Raw genomic sequence first — 19,219 nt, forward strand, 5'->3', positions numbered from 1 at the left:
ATGGTTTCAGTGAGTCTTGATGGTTTCAGTGAGTCCTGATGGTTTCAGTGAGTCCTGATGGTTTCAGTGAGTCCTGATGGTTTCAGTGAGTCTTGAGGGTTTCAGTGAGTCTTGATGGTTTTAGTGAGTCTTGATGGTTTCAGTGAGTCCTGATGGTTTCAGTGAGTCCTAAACCATCATGACTCATGGCTTCAGTGAGTCTTGATGGTTTCAGTGAGTCTTGATGGTTTCAGTGAGTCTTGATGGTTTCAGTGAGTCTTGATGGTTTCAGTGAGTCTTGATGGTTTCAGTGAGTCTTGATGGTTTCAGTGAGTCCTGAAGTCCTTGTGTAGGCTTGTGCATTCCCTGTCCACGCTATCGGTGTAAATCTTACTGAACGATATAAATACATATACCAGGGATGTCCGTGTCTGGATCTAAATGCAGCTATCCACTGCCTCTATAGTTCTTTCATTTTTCACAATGCCAATGATTAATGGCTCTGAGTCCGCTTTCTCCCCGGAACCATAATTCAGAAGAATGTATGGAGGGGATAAACAAGTGAAATGTATAAATATTTACTGATCGCTTAGTGCAATTCATTCACATTCGAATATGGGATGGCATATTTCTTAAACCCACTTAATATAACTTAGGAGGTGTATAATGTATGGTGGTGTTTAGAGATCAAACTAGGTTGAAATAATGGCTATGCCATGGTGTTGTGGTCTTACCCTAGCTATCTTTGTTGTATATGGGGAATGGGTTAACCTAGTGATAGTTAGTGCTTGGCCCTTGGTTATATGAACATCTTTATCGTACCGACAGCGGTATATTGTTGTTTCTCTTTCTTATGACTAAGGTACTTATTGTAAGTTGCTTTGGATAAAGGCTTCTGACGAACGCCCTGAATGTAAGACGGTCCAAACACGGAGCAGACCGCCTGCAGTCACCCCTACTAACCCCCCCCCCCCCCCCCCCCCCCCCCCCTCAGGTACATGGAGTACTTCCCCCTCCCCTCCAACACCAGCTCAGACTACTACTTTGAGAAGAGCGCCAACTACTTCGACTCGGAGGTGGCAGCCCAGCGGGCGGCGGCGCTGCTGCCCAAGGCCAAGATCGTCACCATCCTGATCAACCCCGCCGACAGAGCCTACTCCTGGTACCAGGTCAGTACCCCCGGGGGCAGCTGGGGGCATTACCATAGAGCCCTCAGCAGAGCCCCCACCATAGAGCCCCCACCGTAGAGCCCCCACCGTAGAGCCCCCACCGTAGAGCCCCCACCGTAGAGCCCCCACCCTAGAACCCCCACCCTAGAGCCCCCACCGTAGAGCCCCCACCGTAGAGCCCCCACCGTAGAGCCCCCACCGTAGAGCCCCCACCCTAGAGCCCCCACCGTAGAGCCCCCACCGTAGAGCCCCCACCGTAGAGCCCTCACCGTAGAGCCCCCACCGTAGAGCCCCCACCGTAGAGCCCCCACCCTAGAGCCCTCACCCTAGAGCCCCCACCCTAGAGCCTCCACCCTAGAGCCCCCACCCTAGAGCCCCCACCGTAGAGCCCCCACCCTAGAGCCCCCACCCTAGAGCCCCCACCGTAGAGCCCCCACCGTAGAGCCCCCACCGTAGAGCCCCCACCGTAGAGCCCCCACCTCCCCCCACCTTGTGGGTGTCTGTGGTGGATCACTCGACTCATTGATTTGAGTGATTCAGTTCAATGATTATCGTAAGAACCTTTATTTTTTTATAGCGCCTTGCACCAGACCCAAGGCGCTTCATATGTGAACAAGAGTACAATGAAATAAAGGAGTGTGTGTGTGTGTGTGTGTGTGTGTGTGTGTGTGTGTGTGTGTGTGTGTGTGTGTGTGTGTGTGTGTGTGTGTGTGTGTGTGTGTGTGTGTGTGTGTGTGTGTGTGTGTGTGCGCCCCCCCCCCAGCACCAGCGGGCCCATGAGGACCCGGTGGCGCTGAAGTACTCGTTCCAGGACGTGATCACGGCGGGCCCCGAGGGGCCCCTGCGGCTGCGCGTGCTGCAGAACCGCTGCCTGGTGCCGGGCTGGTACGCCGTGCACCTGGAGCGCTGGCTCTCCCACTACCATGCCAGCCAGGTACGGCGGCACTGGGAAGGAGTGTGTTCGAAATCAGGGTCCGACCAGTACGGATCAGTAGCTCTAGGACGATGGATCAAGCAATTAATGAAACATTGAACACAATTAGACTGTATGCTTAATGAGTAGGCTGTAGGAATGTTTATCATCAAGGTGACATCATGAGTAGGCTGTAGGAATGTTTATCATCAAGGTGACATCATGAGTAGGCTGTAGGAATGTTTATCATCAAGGTGACATCATGAGTAGGCTGTAGGAATGTTTATCATCAAGGTGACATCATGAGTAGGCTGTAGGAATGTTTATCATCAAGGTGACATCATGAGTAGGCTGTAGGAATGTTGATCATCAAGGTGACATCATGAGTAGGCTGTAGGAATGTTTATCATCAAGGTGACATCATTAGTAGGCTGTAGGAATGTTTATCATCAAGGTGACATCATGAGTAGGCTGTAGGAATGTTTATCATCAAGGTGACATCATGAGTAGGCTGTAGGAATGTTTATCATCAAGGTGACATCATGAGTAGGCTGTAGGAATGTTTATCATCAAGGTGACGTCATTAGTGGGATATAGAATGGCTGATATTCACAGCTGATAAAAGCATTAATAAAAGGTGTGTTTTCTTTAAAACCTCTCCTCCTTCGTCCCCTCCTCTTCCTCTAGCTGCTGGTCCTGGACGGGCAGATGCTGAAGAGCGAGCCAGCCTCCATTATGGATAAGATCCAGAAGTTCCTGAGCCTGAGCAACGTGGTGAACTACCACAAGATCCTGGCGTGAGTCCCGCTGACGAGTCAACGTTGATCCACACTTCATCCTTGTCTTGCATCGTCTCTCCGATCTGTTTCCAGACCGTTTATTCGGCTGAAACAAGAAGTCTCCTCGAATCGATTCCGCGAGTGCACGCATTCTAGGCAGGGCAGGCCCCGGTGGGAATGGAACCGCCAACCCCAGCCCAGTGAAAGACTCGCTCTCTAGCGCACATGCCTTTGAATAATTCAATTCAATTCATTTTATTTGCTTTAGTGTTCGACCGATATAATCGGCCGATATTTGCGTTTATGACGTTTATGCAATTCAATTCTAATCCCTTTATTCGTCCCCAAGGGCCAATTCAATTTTATTTTTTTTATTTATTTTTTTTGTATCGTATCGGCCGACAATTCTTTCGGTATTGGCAGATTTTATTTTATTGGTTAGGTGATGCTGGTTGAAGGGTACAAACGTCTGGAATGTGTTTCTGTGTGCAACAGGTTTGACCCCAAGAAGGGCTTCTGGTGTCAGCTGCTGGAGGGAGGGAAGACCAAATGTCTGGGGAAGAGCAAGGGCCGGCGGTACCCCGACATGACCCCTGAGGTACGCCCACCACTCCTGGTGTGTGTGTGTGTGTGTGTGTGTGTGTGTGTGTGTGTGTGTGTGTGTGTGTGTGTGTGTGTGTGTGTGTGTGTGTGTGTGTGTGTCATTTTAATGTAACATACACATTTTAATTGGGGCACTAACGAGGCATTCCGCTGTAATGGGGGTGATTTGCCGCTTGGCTCTGCCCAGTCCCAGGCGTTCCTCAGGGAGTACTACCGGGACCACAACATAGAGCTGTCCAAGCTGCTGTACCGGATGGGCCAGCCGCTGCCCAGCTGGCTCAGAGAGGAGCTGGTCCACAGCAGGTAGCCCCCCTCCCTCTCCGCCGGCGGCCTCGCTGCGGTGCCCCCCCCCACCTCCCCGTGGAGGAGGTGGTCCTGAAGAGGATGGAGATGGACCAGCGCCCAGCCATAAGCCCCCCCCCCCCGATGGACACTTCAGATTCCCTGGCTGAGATCGGAGGGACACGAGATCGCGGCGACAGCGGGGGGAGAGCTACAGCTGACAGCTGTTGAGTTCAGCAGCGAGGACCTGTTCTGGGATGAGGGGGGACAGGGTCTGAAGCAGGACCTGGAGCAGGACCTGGAGCAGGACCTGGAGCAGGACCTGGACCTGGAGCAGGACTGTACCTCCACGACTCTCCCCGAGACACACAGAGGAAGACAGTGAATCATGGGAACTTCCCCCAACACACACACACACACGCGCGCGCGTAAAACCACTAACCTGACCATCGTATGGTGCGTCAGGCCTTCTCCTGGTCACTGTCTCATGGAATCAAAGCAAGGAGGAGCCGGACTGAGCGGGTGTGGGGGGGGCCAGCATGGAGATGGGCGGAGTTCGGTGTCATGACCCCTGACCCCTGACCCGACCGACAGACGCCTCCCACCCTCTCTCCATTGGGTTTCGTGTCACATTTGGAACAGATGCGAGCAACGCATAAAGTACAGACATGGGTGTGGGCTGTGATTGGAGGAGAGGAGAGGGGGTGGGGCAGGAGTTAAAGATGCCTTCTGGTTGGTTGAGGACCTGTGGGAGGAGCCCGAGACAGCTGGCGATTGGCTGGTATTGGTTGCCTTGGTAGAATTCTAGTTATTGCAAATACAAGTGCCAGGACGACGGAATCCTGAATGAAACATTACCACGTGGACATCAGATAAAACTTTAGTTTGTTTGGTCGTTGTTGGTTTTATTTCCTTTTTTTTTTTTTTTATGATAGATTTTTTTTTTTTTTTTACTCAGAGTTTATTTGTAATAACTTTTCTATGATGTTGGTGACACATTGTTGTAGAATGTACCATACATGATTCAGCGAACAAGGGACTAGGTGTGTCCTTGCCTCGATGGGTTAAACTGTTGCTTTGACTTTCCCTTTAGTCATTTTCATGACCACGGAATTGGCTAAAGACGGTAACTGACAAAACGATGAAAGCACAATATTTAAAGCTCTCTGGTAACGGGAAGCACACTCAGAGTGGACGCTGATGCCGTCTGTGAAGATAACCCTAGCTAGCTATGTTAATGGTCTGGGAGAGATGAGTTGGGATGTACATACGGCTCCATGCTGTCCATACCATGGTTTAATTTAGGAAACGCGTACATGTTGCCCCATACAGCCCATGGTTAATTTCAACAAATTGGGTTTTTATTATTTAATTTTTTCGGGAGGGCCAGAAGTGAAGGCGCTGCTGCGAGGCGAACCCACAGTATGAAAGTCAGCGCGGAGGTACCGCCTCGAACAACAAGATGCGATGCCTAGACGTAGAGGAGCTGCTCTCACCGCAATAGTTTTGTACAGCGTACCCGACGGAATAACAATGCACATATTTGTCCTTTCATTTCCTTCCTTTGTATTGTACATAATATGCAATGGTTGGTATCCCGAGTTAATGAATGTGTTCTGTGGGCCGCCGTGCCCTATCAACTCCCCGGTGTGAAATGTCAGCGCTGTATTAAAGGGCGATGGCGTGTTGGGTCCATTACCGCGTGCGTTGAAATGACACATCCCCGGCTCACATCCACTCACTGCCAACTGTTGTACAGTGCTACCGGATCTCTCCATATAAAGTATTAAAGTGATATCAACGCATAACAGCAACGATGGTACTAATCCCAGTATGGACTGTATGATACAGATTTGTAATTGTTGTCGATAATTTTTACAGTGTAACTAATATTGTCGGTGCTTTTTAATTTGCAAATAAAACACCACTGTATTTTTCAGTAATTGCTTTTTTCTTCTTTTTTTGGATGCTTTCCTCCTGCAATTATACACACACTGTCATCTGATCATTGCTGTTTGAGCACAGCAAATGGGGCTTGCAAATGTATTGAGGTATTCATGGCTAACAAATTCAAATTAAATATTACCTCATTAAGTTTTCTAAAACAAATCCTAAAGTTGTACCCATGCTGCAATGACGTTGTCAAATGGAGCCATCCCTTATCACGCGACTAAGATCTGAGCTGGCCATGGACACCTTACCTTACCTAGCAGACCGTACGGCCTGCCTGTCTGTTGCAGACCGTACGGCCTGTCTGTCTGTTGCAGACCGAACTGCCTGTCTGTCTGTTGCAGACCGTACGGCCTGTCTGTCTGTTGAGACCGTACGGCCTGTCTGTCTGTTGTAGACCGTACGGCCTGTCTGTCTGTTGAGACCGTACTGCCTGTCTGTTGTAGACCGTACTGTCTGTCTGTTGAGACCGTACTGCCTGTCTGTTGTAGACCGTACTGCCTGTCTGTCTGTTGTAGACTGTACTGCCTGTCTGTCTGCTGTTGTAGACCATACTGCCTGTCTGTCTGTTGTAGACCGTACTACCTGTCTGTCTGCTGTTGTAGACCATACTGCCTGTCTGCTGTTGTAGACCGTACTACCTGTCTGCCTGTCTGTTGTAGACCGTACTATCTGTCTGTCTGCTGTTGTAGACCATACTGCCTGTCTGCTGTTGTAGACCGCACTTCCCCTCCCTTGCTGTAGGCGGCACTGTTTCTGGTTCATCAAATTGCAGAGAAGTGAACTTTCTGTAGAGTTTCTAAACCGGGCTTCTTGTGATTCATCCAGCATGTTGTAACCCACACTCCTCTTTTTTTAAATCGATAGCCCCCCATCAGCTTCAGGGAGGGCTGTGACATGGTGCCTGACTGCGTTCCAGCTCTCCTCTTCTTGTGATTCATCCAGCATGTTGTTAGCTTTCCCCCACACTAAGCCCCCCATCAGACTTCAGGGAGGGCTGTGACGTGGTGCCTGACTGCGTTCAGGCTCTCCTCTTCGAGGGATTCAGGTCAGCGTTGTGCAGAACTCTTCATAGCGTGCTTAGAGGGCTGCTTCTTCCCTGACCCCTCGGACGCTGCCCTCTGAAGCTGGGCCAAGCTGATGCATGGCTCCCCTGTGGCTTCAACCAATAGCAGTCTTCTTTCACAGCCTGTGTGTCTTGTACGCTTGGCACCGTACCTACACTGCTGATATAGATTCCATTCGGTCGGAGTCGGCCTCTAGCAACACGTTGCTCAGTCGGCCAATAGCAGTGCAGCATTTGTTAGATGAACGTCCGTACAAATTGTGGGTCTGTCCTTTCTCCTACTTTGTTTCAATGGAATTTCATGTTGCAACAGTAATTTGATAGGTTACTTATTTAGACTCCATTAGATTATATGCACTTGTTTGCACCCAAACAAACAAAGCAGATGAACTTTAAAATAAAATGTACCAGTCAGTTGGTCCTTTCTTTGAGTGTGTCAACAAGGGCTAAAAACAGACAATTATTAATCAATTTATATTTAACCTACAGCGAATTCTATTTCTGTTATTGCATTGTTGGATGTTGATCATTTTAAATAGTATTGGGTATTGTTAGTCTGACCGGTGTTGTCTATTGAAAAAGGAATTGACCACTTAATGTAGTTCCCCTTTTAATTGGAAGAACTATGATGCAAATTCATCTTCAGAGACGAATCTCAGTGATAAAATGAACCGTAGATCGTTCTTAACGGGTTCCTGTGGTTTCACTCTAACAATGCAGGCCTATTTGGTTTGGAAATTATAATGTGGTTAAATCCAATTATGATTTTCATGTAGAGTATCTCATAAAACCCAATGGCCTTTTCTAATCCGTCCATGACAAATGAAAACACTTCACTCTGGCGTTGGTTTTCAAGTGGCCTGATGAACAGGAAAAAAATCACTATAATTAATTGTAATAACGCGATAGGACTACTTCCCTTTCTAATTTGCTTTCCCAACAATTGTTGGTTTTCCTCTGTACCATTGTTAGGGGTGAGGGTGTGGAGGCTCCCTCTTTCCCCCCGTTGTCGTCGTCTGTCTGACTATAAGCTCCAACAGTCGTGTGTTTGATGCACGGGTAACCCTGGCCTGCCTGTGGCTGTGATGAACGAACCAGTCTCCATGAAGGAGAATAAGGATCAGAGGGACTTAACAACAGGAGGGGGCAACCCGTTTTCAGGTAGTAGGAGTGAAATGAAAAACACATCCTAACAGGCTGGCTAGGAGGGAATTGTATACTAGGCTTTGATACTTTGTGGAGCTGCCAATCCATGTTCACGTTCATCTTGTGTACAAGATCGCTTCTCTTTGAACGTTTCGTTTTTTAACTAAGGGAACTGGTAGATCTGTATGAATGAGCGGCATGTCACTTCTCAATGACTGATGAAAACAGTAACACTGTCAAGACATCCTCGACGCTTCGTGTAAATGTCACAACATGGGAACGAGTACCCTGATTCACAGTGTCTTCAAAGTGATGTCGTTTGTATAATTTATCATATCTCCTTATAATGTCATTTATCATTATTGTACTTGTAATGCCAGGTTTCCCAAACGGGAAGACGTTGCGGATGTCAGTGAGGAAAAGCACATGGAAAAGCTCCTTCTGTACAGAAGCGTCAACGGTCCGTCCGAATGCCAGCACACACCGCTTGTGGAGCTGGAGTATTTGGGCCATGAAACTCATTAATAAATGGATGTTGACGTGTGCTCAGTAAATCACAGTTAATTTCCGTTCCTTCAGCAGTATTCCCAGTTTCCCCCGTTCAATCAGTCCTTCAGAGCCCGACCTGCAGAGCCTGAAGGAACAGATGGAGCAGAGCGAGTGAGTGGGAGGTACCGAGTTATAAGGCTAGGGTTAACCCCAACCCTATAACCCTAACCTTAACCCACAGAGACGCCCCGGGGGCAGCTGATGAGCTATAGGGCTAGGGTTAACCCCAACCCTATAACCCTAACTTAACCCACAGAGACGCCACACCTGGGCAGCCCCTGGGCAGGGTTAACCCCCTAACCCTAACCAACCCCTTTCTGCCTCAGGAGTTGGAATGCCGGATGTGCTGATTTGCTGAGCTCCCGATGGCCACCCCCCCATTCCCGAACCAGAGAGACGTGTGCGAGGCTACCTTGCCCTCCAGTGTTTCAGCTAATGCCTCTTCAGAAGGGTAGTGACTGAGCAGTCCATGTAACAGGATAGAACCCAGTTGCTAATGGGAGAGGGATCGGGTGTAGGGATGTGGATTTACCCGACCTTCCGGATTTGATTTGCAATAGTGGTGGGAGTGTTTAGAGGACAGTGTCGATGGTGCAATCAATATAATGAATGGTTTCATGTTAACTTTACCCTGGAGACATGCAGTGCACAGAAGCTCTCCGTCACTCAAGGTCACCGTGTCTCTATCAGAATGAAGGGGAAGCTGCTGTGCTGTTCATCCAATCCCGCAGACACTATTCTACACTATTCTCTCAAGAGCTCCCAGTCTGTCACAGCAGACAATAACGTTTCCTTAAAGTCCTCTACCTCAGTGGTTCCTATTGTTGTAAACCCCCTCTAAAGTTAAAGCGGTATCCTCTTATTGGAAAGATTTACAATTGATCATACCCAATATAACAATAACCACCCACTTAGTGTAAAGTATTCACAGTAACCCCTGCAACATCTCACAGGACCTCCACCGGAGGAACACTGCTCTGCCTCCTCCTTCTTCCTCTCGACCCCTCCTCCCTCCCAGCCCTCAGATGTCGTACCCCCAGACCCCCGGACCCCCGGCCCCCCTGAGCTCAGAGCTCTGGCCTGTCTGAGCCCAAATCAGAGGAGCAGGTGTAGACGAGAGTGGCCCCACAGTGAGGCACCATTACGCACAGACGCCCTCAATGTCAGTCCACGTATGCAGCCGCTGTGTAATCTGAGAAGGTCAGTGGAAAGTGGTTAGCCCGCTCATGGTTCTAAGAGGGCACGCCCCCAAGATGGCGGCTGTATGGTCCATGTGACGCACTGCCTTCCACCCTGGGCCTGTCAGAAGAATGCTGTTGATGACGTGGACCGTTCTTGTTGTTTCTAGTCTGTTATTTCTGGATTTTCCTGCTCGTATCGGTGGGTTTGCCTTCGAGTTATTGAACCCTTTGTGCCCAAATATTTCCAGCCATACAGAGAAGAGTTAACCTAAACTGGAACCTGTTTATCAGCTTTTAAATAAATGAATGAATGAGTAAAGAAGTTATTGTACGTGTGGAACGGGCTGAGTGTAATGAAAATAGCTCTAACGTTTTACAGAAGTATAACTAGTGTGATATGTTATGATATTAATTAAGAAAATAAAGAAGTGTTTGGCTATCTTGTATTGCTATTTTGTGGGTTTTCTAGCATGATGTAACACAGGTACATTTCTCTCTGGGGAAGTTCCCAAGGCTACAATACCACTGAACAGCACTGAATCATCACTGAATCATCATCTGATGATTCAGTGCTGTTCATTTTTGCATATGCATCGGCAAGAAAATGCAAGAGTTGACCACATGAAACGAGCTGACAAGGCCATTCCCAGCACTCTTTGTACTCTTATGGCTGCGGTCGTCTTTCAAGCATGATGAACTGATTACAATGTACATCATAACTTGCTTCAACCCTACATAACATGTTGTGCATCGATAGGAGATTAGGAACATTTCAAGGAAAACATGCTGAGTATTTTTAAAAAGGAGTCCAATGCCATGCTGGGCTCGTTTGTTAACGTACTTTGGTAACTGTATCCCCATTACTCAGAAAGTGGACTCCAGCTCATTAATGATTCAAACCTTTGTAATTAACCCACAGAGCCACTGGCAGTACTGCGTAGTGCAACGGCAACAGCTCTTATCCGTTATGAACATGGATATACCTGTAAGTACCAACAGAAAACAGTCATTCGCACCATATGATACGTGCAAATGTGTGATGACATAACTTGCAATTCAAGTCGATTTGTCTGAAGCATTTTTTGATTGCTTTTCCCCCTCCCTACAGGGGGAAACTGTTCGTGTTGCAACGGTGAAAGTGGGTGTTGTGCTCATGCAATTCCCAGGTAAATTTATCTCCTGTTAAATCTGTGAAACTTTGAGCCATTACCCCTCCGGGATTTCAGCTTTAATCTTTTATAATGTGCACCATTTCCCTGTGTTGTTAACAGACGCAGCTGGAAGCAGTTGTGTCATCAGAGAGGACGGCCGTACGGTGGACTACATGTTGGGGGGGAAAGAGGTACACCGGTCAGCCCAGCCCATCCAATCAATCAACAGTCGTTTGTTCACTGAAAAGCTTCATGTTCAAATGTTTTTTGGACTTCTTTGAAATTAGGAATCGTCTTTTTCGTTTGATCAGGCTGTGACTCTGGAAACACTAGAGGTATGTATCATGCATGGCCAGCAATGATTTATACTTGACCACATGCTCCATATGAACAGCTCTAAAGAGTCTTCCTGACTGGTTGCTGCTGTACTGGAGGGGTTTCTCGCTGTTGTTCTGTTGTTCTGCAGCAAGTTGAGCCAGAGATCCTGCAGCCTCTTGCCGAGCTGGTCTCCTGCGGTTACACTGGAACGCTGCTGATTGGTGGAATCCACAGGACTGGCAAATCCGGCATATCGATTGACGATGACATCATCAAATATGTAACAAACAAATGGTGCCAATTTATAAATATTCAAAAGGACTGAACAGACTCTAACTGAATTACTAATTAATATCATACTCCATCATAGGCTCTGAAGATGTTGTTCAGCCACATTTCAAAGGTGAAATCGACAACGTTCAATGCAGTATCCTTCGTTCAGGTGCGTCTCCCAGCAACACACCAGGTAACCATCCACTGCAGATGGCTTTCAGACGTCTAACACTTTGTGGATAGTTCTATCCAGATGACAGCACTCTGGATCTCCTGAGCCCTGAAAGACGCGATCTAAAACCCTTTCATCACCCTGTCCTCGGATGGTAGGTCTGAAGGACTGTGATGTCGCACACACACACACCGATCGCAATACAACACCACCTTGATGCAACACACATTGTGGAGCGTGATGAGGATGTAAATGGGTCTCTTTGTCACCATCCGGTCGCTCTGTTCTTGTGCCGCTGCTTCTCTTGGTGTCAGCCTGGTGGACGGGGTGTGTGAGGTGACGGTGGGCTCGGCCGAGGAGGCGTACGCTCTGTACGAGACGGGCAGGAGGAGGCTGGCGGACACAGCCGCCCCCGTCTCCAGCAGGTCAGAGCACTCACTCCGTTATTATCACAGAGCCAGCCAAGCTCTGGGTTATCCAACCATGAATCTGTTCATTAACACAGACCCGGCGATGCTGTCTGGTATCCACAGACCCTGTAGACCCTATACACAGATGCCCCAGTGTAGGATGAACCCAGGGACCACTCCTTATGGGTCAGCTAGTGTTATGAACCAGTGCACGGGAAGAAGACTAAACTAGTGAGTAGTAGTCTACCACTCAGCAGCAGACAGATAATTAGTGTGTTGAGTGGCGCTTGGGTTTGTCCTACGATGACAGCATTTAAAAAATGGTCTGCTGTCCTTCAGCTGATTTCTAAGAGAGCTTGATCACAGAGTAATGTTTGATGTGGATTCAGTAATCCACTGTCATTGTTCAGTGTAGTAGTGCACGTGGAATACGTTCAACACAGTGTGTGTGTGTCTTTGTGTCTATCTGTGTGTGTGTGTGTGTGTGTGTGTGTGTTTTTGTGTCTGTGTGTCTGTGTGTGTGTGTGTGTCTGTGTGTGTGTGTGTGTGTGTGTGTGTGTGTGTGTGTCTATCTGTGTGTCTGTTGCTGTGTGTCTATCTGTGTGTCTGTGTGTCTATCTGTGTGTGTGTGTTGCTGTGTGTGTGTGTGTGTGTGTGTGTCTGTGTTGCTGTGTGTCTGTGTCTTTCTGTGTGTGTGTGTGTGTGTGTGTGTGTGTGTGTGTGTCTGTGTGTCTGTGTGTCTATATGTGTGTGTGTGTGTGTGTCTGTGTTGCTGTGTGTATGTGTGTCTGTGTGTGTGTCTGTGTGTCTATATGTGTGTGCGTGTGTGTCTGTGTTTCTATATGTGTGTGCGTGTGTGTTTGTGTGTCTATATGTGTGTGTCTGTGTGTCTCTGTGTCTGTGTGTGTGTGTCTGTGCAGGTGTAGCTTCCTGTTCTCGGTCCAATCGGAGCGCGAGCTGAGCCTGGAGGGGGCGGAGCCGGAGATCTGCCGGGGCCGCCTGCAGCTGGTGGGCCTGGCAGGGGGAGCGAGCCGGACGCACCTCAGAGGGTGGGCCGGTCCCTCGGACCCCTGGGGGGCTGTCTCTAAATAACAAGTTGTTCATTGTTTACCTCGGCTAACCAACCACTGCTCCCATTAGAGTCAGCCCACTGGTAAAGACTTTGGAGCAGATTGAGCTTGGGACGCGAACCAGCAACCACCTCCTCCCCTTTCTCCTAACGGACGCCCTCAGAGAGAGCGGCATGACGTGCCTTCTGTATTGCATCCCTCCGCAAGGTCAGAGGTCAATGATTAGACAATCATATACTCTGAAGACCAACATGAGCACATACGTATCAACTTCTTTCTTTTTTTTCATACCTTTACTATGGCCACCAGCTCTTCTGGATACTGAGGTTCCTTCAGCCTTAGCTCTGGCCCAACGGGTGCAGGGTCTGGTAACCACGGCAACCTATGGCCACTGGTGTCCAAGGGTTACGGAGCAAGAGCTACGACTTCAGATGCAGGGGCTGAGGAAAACGATGATGTCACCAGAGGAACAAGATAGGGACAACGCCCTCAGGCTCGCAGGGCTCATCAAGATCCTGCAGGTTTGTTGTGATCGGGTGGATCGTTATGAGTATTAGGACTCATCCTTGTACCTTTCCTGGTTTGACTTCACGACCCCAACAAGGCAATGTCTCCTCTCTGCCAGATGGTGAAGGATCAGTCATGGGAGAAGAGGCTGGAAATGTCTGAGAAGTTAAAGAACAAAATCAAGGTGTTTGTCCGAGAGTCATTGTGGTTACTCGGTGTTTGCTACCACAACACTACTAGCATATTGACTCACTGAGTGGCTTATGGCGGCAGGAATGGCAATCTGCAACAAACAAACGGCGCCCATCTGGTGATCGCGGTGCAGATTACCAAGAGACCACGGAACAAATTAAATATCTACAGGACCAGTTGAGGCAGGAAATGAAGGCACATACCACAGGTAGCATGCTACGAAGATCTGATTAAAGTAGGGCTATGGAGACTGGATGATATGACTAGTATGTGTTGTTCTTCCTCGCAGAGGGCAAAGGGAGCGTGGAACAAGTGCAGGAGAGGGTGACTCGTATCCAACAGCTGAGAGAATCCCTCGACGATGAGATGAAGAAGAGCGGATCCGCATCCGTGGAAAAAATGGATTCCTCTCAACCGGTGCATAACAGAGTCAAACATCAAATCAATATTTCAATATAATATTGATTTACTCTACACACAAAATGTATTATCCAACACAAAGCTCTTGTTTTGTTTGACCAACGCTGTTTTGTATTTCGGTATAGATACTGTTTCCCACCCTTGTCTTTTGAAGACTTTTGTTTGGCCAACTTCCCTGAATGTTTCAGCTGGAGTACGGCCGTGCACTGGAACGACGGAGACAAACCCAGGATGACCATGAAGAATTAATCCAGGAGGAGCTGGAGAAGATGGAAGAAGAACTGAAGCAGGAAAAGGTACGGGCAGCATGAACAGCATGATCCATCATGCTGGTATCTTTACTCCAGAGGATTCCACACCGCAGGGAAATCGCTCCACAAATATATCAGACGTTGATAGCTTAGAGAGAGGATAGCAACATCTCTACTACAACTCTTATGGCCAAATCATACTTCTGTGTCCAATTATCACTGCGGATTTCTATGCTGGTGCTGGCATTTATGGTTCTGAGTGACTGAATGTCTGGACTGGCTGAACCGGCCAGCACCCAATCACCCATTTCAAATGTTTTGCCCTTTATGTATGGATGGATGGATGGATGGATGGATGGATGGATGGATGGATGGATGGATGGATGGATGGATGGATGGATGTCAATTATGCCACCCATTGCACTTCTGGTCATCCCTGGAAGGAGGGATCCCCAGTCTGAAGGAGGGACCCCCACTCTGAAGGAGGGATCCCCCCCCCACTCTGAAGGAGGGACCCCCCCCCCACTCTGAAGGAGGGACCCCCCCCCCACTCTGAAGGAGGGACCCCCACTCTGAAGGAGGGACTGGTCCCCCCTCCCTCCAGGCTGACCCCTGGTCCCCCCCCCCTCCCTCCAGGCTGACCCTGGTCCCCCCCCCCTCCCTCCAGGCTGACGGCGTCCAGCGGGAGCTGCTGGTGGTGGCGGGCGAGAGGCGGGTCCTCACGCTGCAGCTCGAGGCCCTGCGCGCTGGGGCCCGGCAGGCTGAGGTTGACCTGGAGGACCTGCACAGCCGTCACCTGGAGGACATGCAGCGCTTCAGAGAGGAGAGCCTCAAGGTGGGACGGGCGGGGGCAGAGCCGTTCATCTACAGGATATCAACACATTCATCCAAGGGAAGTTACACTTACATTCCCGGGCCGGATGGTGTAGTGGTAGGGTGTTTGACTCCGGGGGCAAAGGTTCTGGGTTTGATCCCTAATGTATGCAGACTGCCTGTAGCCCCCCCCTCCCCCCTTCACCCCATATGTCTGGATCAGTCTGACACTTTGCACAGTACAACTACTGCTCAATGACTAAACACTTCTCCCATGAATGAATCATTTCTAGCTTGTTTTCATCTTGGAGTCCCACCCACCATCTGCTACTTCCTGTCCAGGTGTTTCAGGTGTTCCACCAGGTGAGCGAGGAGCAGAAGTGGACCATGAAGGAGAGGTACCAGTCCCTCCTGGTGGAGGCTGTCCAGGACGCAGTCTACCTCTCTGCTCAGAACCAGCAGCTCAAAGAGGAGAACCAGACGCACCGCGTGGGTGAGCTGGAGGGCCTCTGAGAACAGGCCGGGGCTGGTTTAGGACCGGTCTGTTATGTTGTGGAGGACTTAAAGCACTGCTTCAGAGCCGACCTGACATCTACGCTGCCCTCATGGGTGTTGTTTTGTTCCCTAGCTCTAGGTGAACTGAAGGATTCCCTGGCAACAAGAGGTGACCCAATGGCTGAGTTTGCATCTCCATCATAATAAAGAATTAGATAAAAGCGCAAAATATTTTTATTGAGTCATTGATAGCTTAAAATTATATTTTCCGTAACAAATTGCACTGCATGTTCGACAACTTGGCAAAGGAGACAAAATAGTGAAAAGGCAAAACTTTTAGATATTGGCAGCTGGGTTATCATTGCTTTACCTCTTGTGAGGCAATGACTGCAATTATTATAATAACCAAGCCTAGACGTACGACATACATAAAATAGGATATTTATTTTTGCTTTCAAAAACAACTTGGGTGTTTAATTTTAGTAGAATCAAGTCTACCGCAATGATCAGCTCAACCAGGATGTTCAAAGTTTGCTGAAACCCAACAACAAAACCAACATTTCAGAGGCACAAAAAAAGAAACACACGATCACACACCAATTTGAATCTTAACAGAGTAAAGCAAGGAAAAATGAAACCGAGCCTTATGCCATAGGGGGACTTCATGAAGCTAACCCACTATTTGTAATACAAGTAAGCCGCAAAGGCTGTCATGGTAACAGGTAGGAGAAACAGAGGAGTGACCTCAAGCCCCAAGAAGGCCCACGACAGCAGCGCGTTGACCAGCATGGAGCTGGAGATGACAAACAGTCTGGTGATCCCACTGCCGTGCTTCAGCACCACGGACATCAGCAGGCCGTTGGCTGCCTGGCCCGCGATGATGGCCCACACAGCCCCCGAGTAGCCCTCCAGAAAGCCCTTCTCCCCCGTATCACTGGAGAGATAGGTAACCCCATTGATAGCCACACCAAACGCATACAAATAAAGGTTCTGCAGGCTGAGGGGCAGCGGCTGGCTCTTCAGCACCCTCTCTGTGTAGACGGCGGCCAGCCCGGAGACAAAGCAGTACAGCAGCACAAGGAAAAGGCCCCAGGCAGTGATGTGAAGCCTGGTACTCGAGTCGGCCGCAGCCTGCTCGAGGTCCCCTGAACGCAGGCTGCTGTAGCTGTGGCACACCCCGGCTCCCATGAGAAGGCCCAGGGCCGACCACTGGACGGGACGGAGCCGCCTGCCCAGGCAGAAGGAGTACAGCAAGGCGGTGGAGGCGATCTTCAGGTTGCTGAGGACCTGGTACGAGCTCGGGTCCATGTAGGCTTGCATGAGAACCACCAGGTTGTTGTTGAGCGCGTAGAGCAGGGCGGGGACGGCGTAGGGAGCCACCAGCCCCGAGGCAGGGGGCGTCGCCAGGGCCACCGCGTCCCCGTTCAGGAGCAGCGCGACCAGGGCGACCAGGAGCTTGGCCCCCTCCATCAGGACGACGCAGGACGAGGGGCTGAAGGGGACCCGGCCGTCCTCCTTGGTGAGGGCGATGAGCGGCGCGTGGGAGCCGTAGATGAGGGTCATCAGCGTGAGGAGGACCCCCCACTGGAGCCTCCACCTCCAGGGGGGGGTCCGGGGCCCCACATCGGGCATTGCAATCATCCTCAGTACAGTACTACTGCCAGAAGATGAAGGCTCAAGTTAATATTTAGAGGGCGTTGATCCGTGTACCTCGAATAGAGCTATACATTGTAACCACTATAACATCGCAAATATAATATACTTTGATTCTTTGAATAAACCTTTTGTGCGTTTTATCTATATTTGAAGTCAAGGGCTTCAATGACCTTTAAAAGGTTGCAATATTAAAGCAAGGAAAGAAATCCTGAGTCCCAAGCTTTGGTGTCTTTAAAACGTTTAACGCGCATATAAATAATGAGATGATCACGACAGAAAAGAACACAGACAAAAAGTAAGGTCATTTGCTTTGATTCCCAGATTCAGTAACATAATATCCATTTCCCAGTTTAACCAGTAGCGTTGGAATTCTATTTTCTGTCCCACGAGTCACTGGAAAGCCAGCAGCAGCTGGGACCAATCCCGTGCCCCGATCTCACAGTCAGACAGCTGTCAATCCTGTCTACTTGGGTCCTTTCTTCAGATTGTTTAAATAGTCTTTGACAGTCTGCTCAATGTTTGGCACTTGATAGCTCTGTGCTGCGAAAATGCCAGTCATAGTTCCCAGCACTACTCCCAAGATAGCCGAGGACCGTAGCTTGGCCACCACGTAACCCGCCAGAAAGCCCTTCAGGAAGGGGGAACCCAGCAGAGAGCCGCCCTGGAACACACACAACACAACATAGCATTAAGCCTCATCTATTGAATATGTTGTCAATGCAATACACAGTAATACACACAAAATGCCTTTTTTGGTATGTATTACTTCAGGTCAGTGGATCTCGCATCATAACATGTGTGAGCCCAAGAGTATTATGAAATAGGACTGACCTGAGGACTAAAGAGTAGAATGATATAGTACTGACTTTAGGAATAAAGACCTAAATGAAATAGAACTGACTTGAGGACTAAAGAGCATAATGAAACAAACTTACCTGAGGGATCCCTACGGACACCTCGTCCTCCACACGCCTCTGGATCTCCTCCAGCTGATTCTTCAGGTGGTTCAGATCCTTTAACTGGGACAGAGGGTCCTGAAATAAATTGGGCAGAAATGTATTTACCACCGAATGATGATTTCCGGTTCTTCATAAAGCACCGAGGCCATCTGTCTGCAAGGGTTATAGTGTTGTTGAACTCAATTTGCTTTAACATTTAGAACAGATCCATTATTCTTAATGATGGTGCCATATGTGTTAGGCATTGCACAAAAAACCTAACTTTTAACTCAACATGATCGCAAACTTTGCTCACCTTGTCACCCGCCATTTTGCTCACGGTGATGATATCTTGGCTCGACTATATATCCTGGAATGGACTATGTTGTGATCGACTACCTTTGCCTGGCAGAGAAAGACCTAAAACGTTCAATGATATCTAAAGTAACTCGATGCTATGTTGTATTATGAGTACATAAAAAAAATACAATTCCCTTCCGGAAGAGTTAGCCGAATGGTATAGGGTTCCCCGAGGTAAACACAATAACTTCCGTCCATTCAAATAGTTTCACGTAGGCGTAGAGAGTATCCTGAATTGTACCGTTATTTAAGTCTACCGCAAAGCAACTTCCGGTCCCTTACTTCCTATGAGCCTTACAGTTAACAATCCCCGGATCGAGAAGAATAAGAATATTACAATAACCACCGCAACAAATGATAATGAAAATAAATATGGATTATGTTTCTTTAGGTATAACTTGACCAAGCTTTATCTGTAACAGAAACGGATATCCTTCGATCAAAAGTCCCACCCTCTCTTTCTTCACTGAACCCATGTAACTGAATGTCCCGCCCTCTCTCTAGCTAATAACGCACATTTGAGGCATCCCCACCGAGGCGTTCTGTCGTGAGTCGGGAACTATATTACTTTTCACG

The 19,219-nt window shown here is 48.7% G+C and overlaps 4 protein-coding genes across 9 annotated transcripts in view; 2 read left to right on the forward strand and 2 right to left on the reverse strand.

Moving 5' to 3' along the window:
• ndst1b (N-deacetylase/N-sulfotransferase (heparan glucosaminyl) 1b) overlaps nt 1-5,664 on the forward strand; it is a 48,977-nt gene extending 43,313 nt beyond the window's left edge. For all 3 annotated transcript variants that reach the window (XM_030368750.1, XM_030368748.1, XM_030368749.1), the window contains 5 exons: nt 974-1,148; nt 1,912-2,082; nt 2,749-2,858; nt 3,336-3,438; nt 3,631-5,664. In XM_030368750.1, coding sequence (XP_030224610.1) covers nt 974-1,148; nt 1,912-2,082; nt 2,749-2,858; nt 3,336-3,438; nt 3,631-3,750 — 679 coding nt within the window. In that variant the 3' untranslated portion in view covers nt 3,751-5,664. The remainder of the gene's footprint in view (nt 1-973; nt 1,149-1,911; nt 2,083-2,748; nt 2,859-3,335; nt 3,439-3,630) is intronic.
• Nucleotides 5,665-5,802: 138 nt separating this feature from the next.
• Nucleotides 5,803-15,923, forward strand: LOC115552554 (kinesin-like protein KIF15). 4 transcript variants are annotated; one of them, XM_030368760.1, is made up of 19 exons: nt 5,803-9,816; nt 10,537-10,602; nt 10,726-10,783; nt 10,889-10,959; nt 11,056-11,103; nt 11,235-11,366; nt 11,457-11,528; nt 11,603-11,685; nt 11,846-11,956; nt 12,862-12,990; nt 13,082-13,218; nt 13,321-13,532; nt 13,637-13,702; nt 13,789-13,918; nt 14,000-14,127; nt 14,319-14,426; nt 15,049-15,216; nt 15,537-15,687; nt 15,823-15,923. In XM_030368760.1, exons 2-19 carry the CDS (start codon nt 10,585-10,587, stop codon nt 15,891-15,893), a joined length of 1,893 nt encoding a protein of 630 aa, XP_030224620.1. In that variant the 5' UTR covers nt 5,803-9,816; nt 10,537-10,584; the 3' UTR covers nt 15,894-15,923. The 4 variants fall into 4 exon arrangements, with proteins under 4 accessions (XP_030224620.1, XP_030224618.1, XP_030224619.1 ...); XM_030368758.1 differs by having other exon boundaries at nt 15,049-15,923; XM_030368759.1 differs by having other exon boundaries at nt 13,792-13,918; nt 15,049-15,923.
• On the reverse strand, nt 15,906-17,404 carry LOC115552570 (probable UDP-sugar transporter protein SLC35A4). The gene has a single exon (XM_030368796.1). The coding sequence runs from the start codon at nt 17,328-17,330 to the stop codon at nt 16,368-16,370; it is 963 nt and encodes a 320-aa protein (XP_030224656.1). The 5' UTR covers nt 17,331-17,404; the 3' UTR covers nt 15,906-16,367.
• Nucleotides 17,405-17,569: 165 nt separating this feature from the next.
• LOC115552580 (SLC35A4 upstream open reading frame protein) lies at nt 17,570-19,040 on the reverse strand. Its single transcript, XM_030368813.1, has 3 exons — nt 18,600-19,040; nt 18,281-18,379; nt 17,570-18,006 (listed from the first exon to the last, which is right to left on the reverse strand). The coding sequence occupies exons 1-3, from the start codon at nt 18,612-18,614 to the stop codon at nt 17,809-17,811; spliced, it is 312 nt and encodes a 103-aa protein (XP_030224673.1). The 5' UTR covers nt 18,615-19,040; the 3' UTR covers nt 17,570-17,808.
• Between the last annotated feature and the right edge of the window lie 179 nt (nt 19,041-19,219).

The sequence above is a fragment of the Gadus morhua genome, chromosome 10, assembly GCF_902167405.1.
Source record: "Gadus morhua chromosome 10, gadMor3.0, whole genome shotgun sequence".
In the NCBI taxonomy this organism is placed as follows: domain Eukaryota; kingdom Metazoa; phylum Chordata; class Actinopteri; order Gadiformes; family Gadidae; genus Gadus; species Gadus morhua.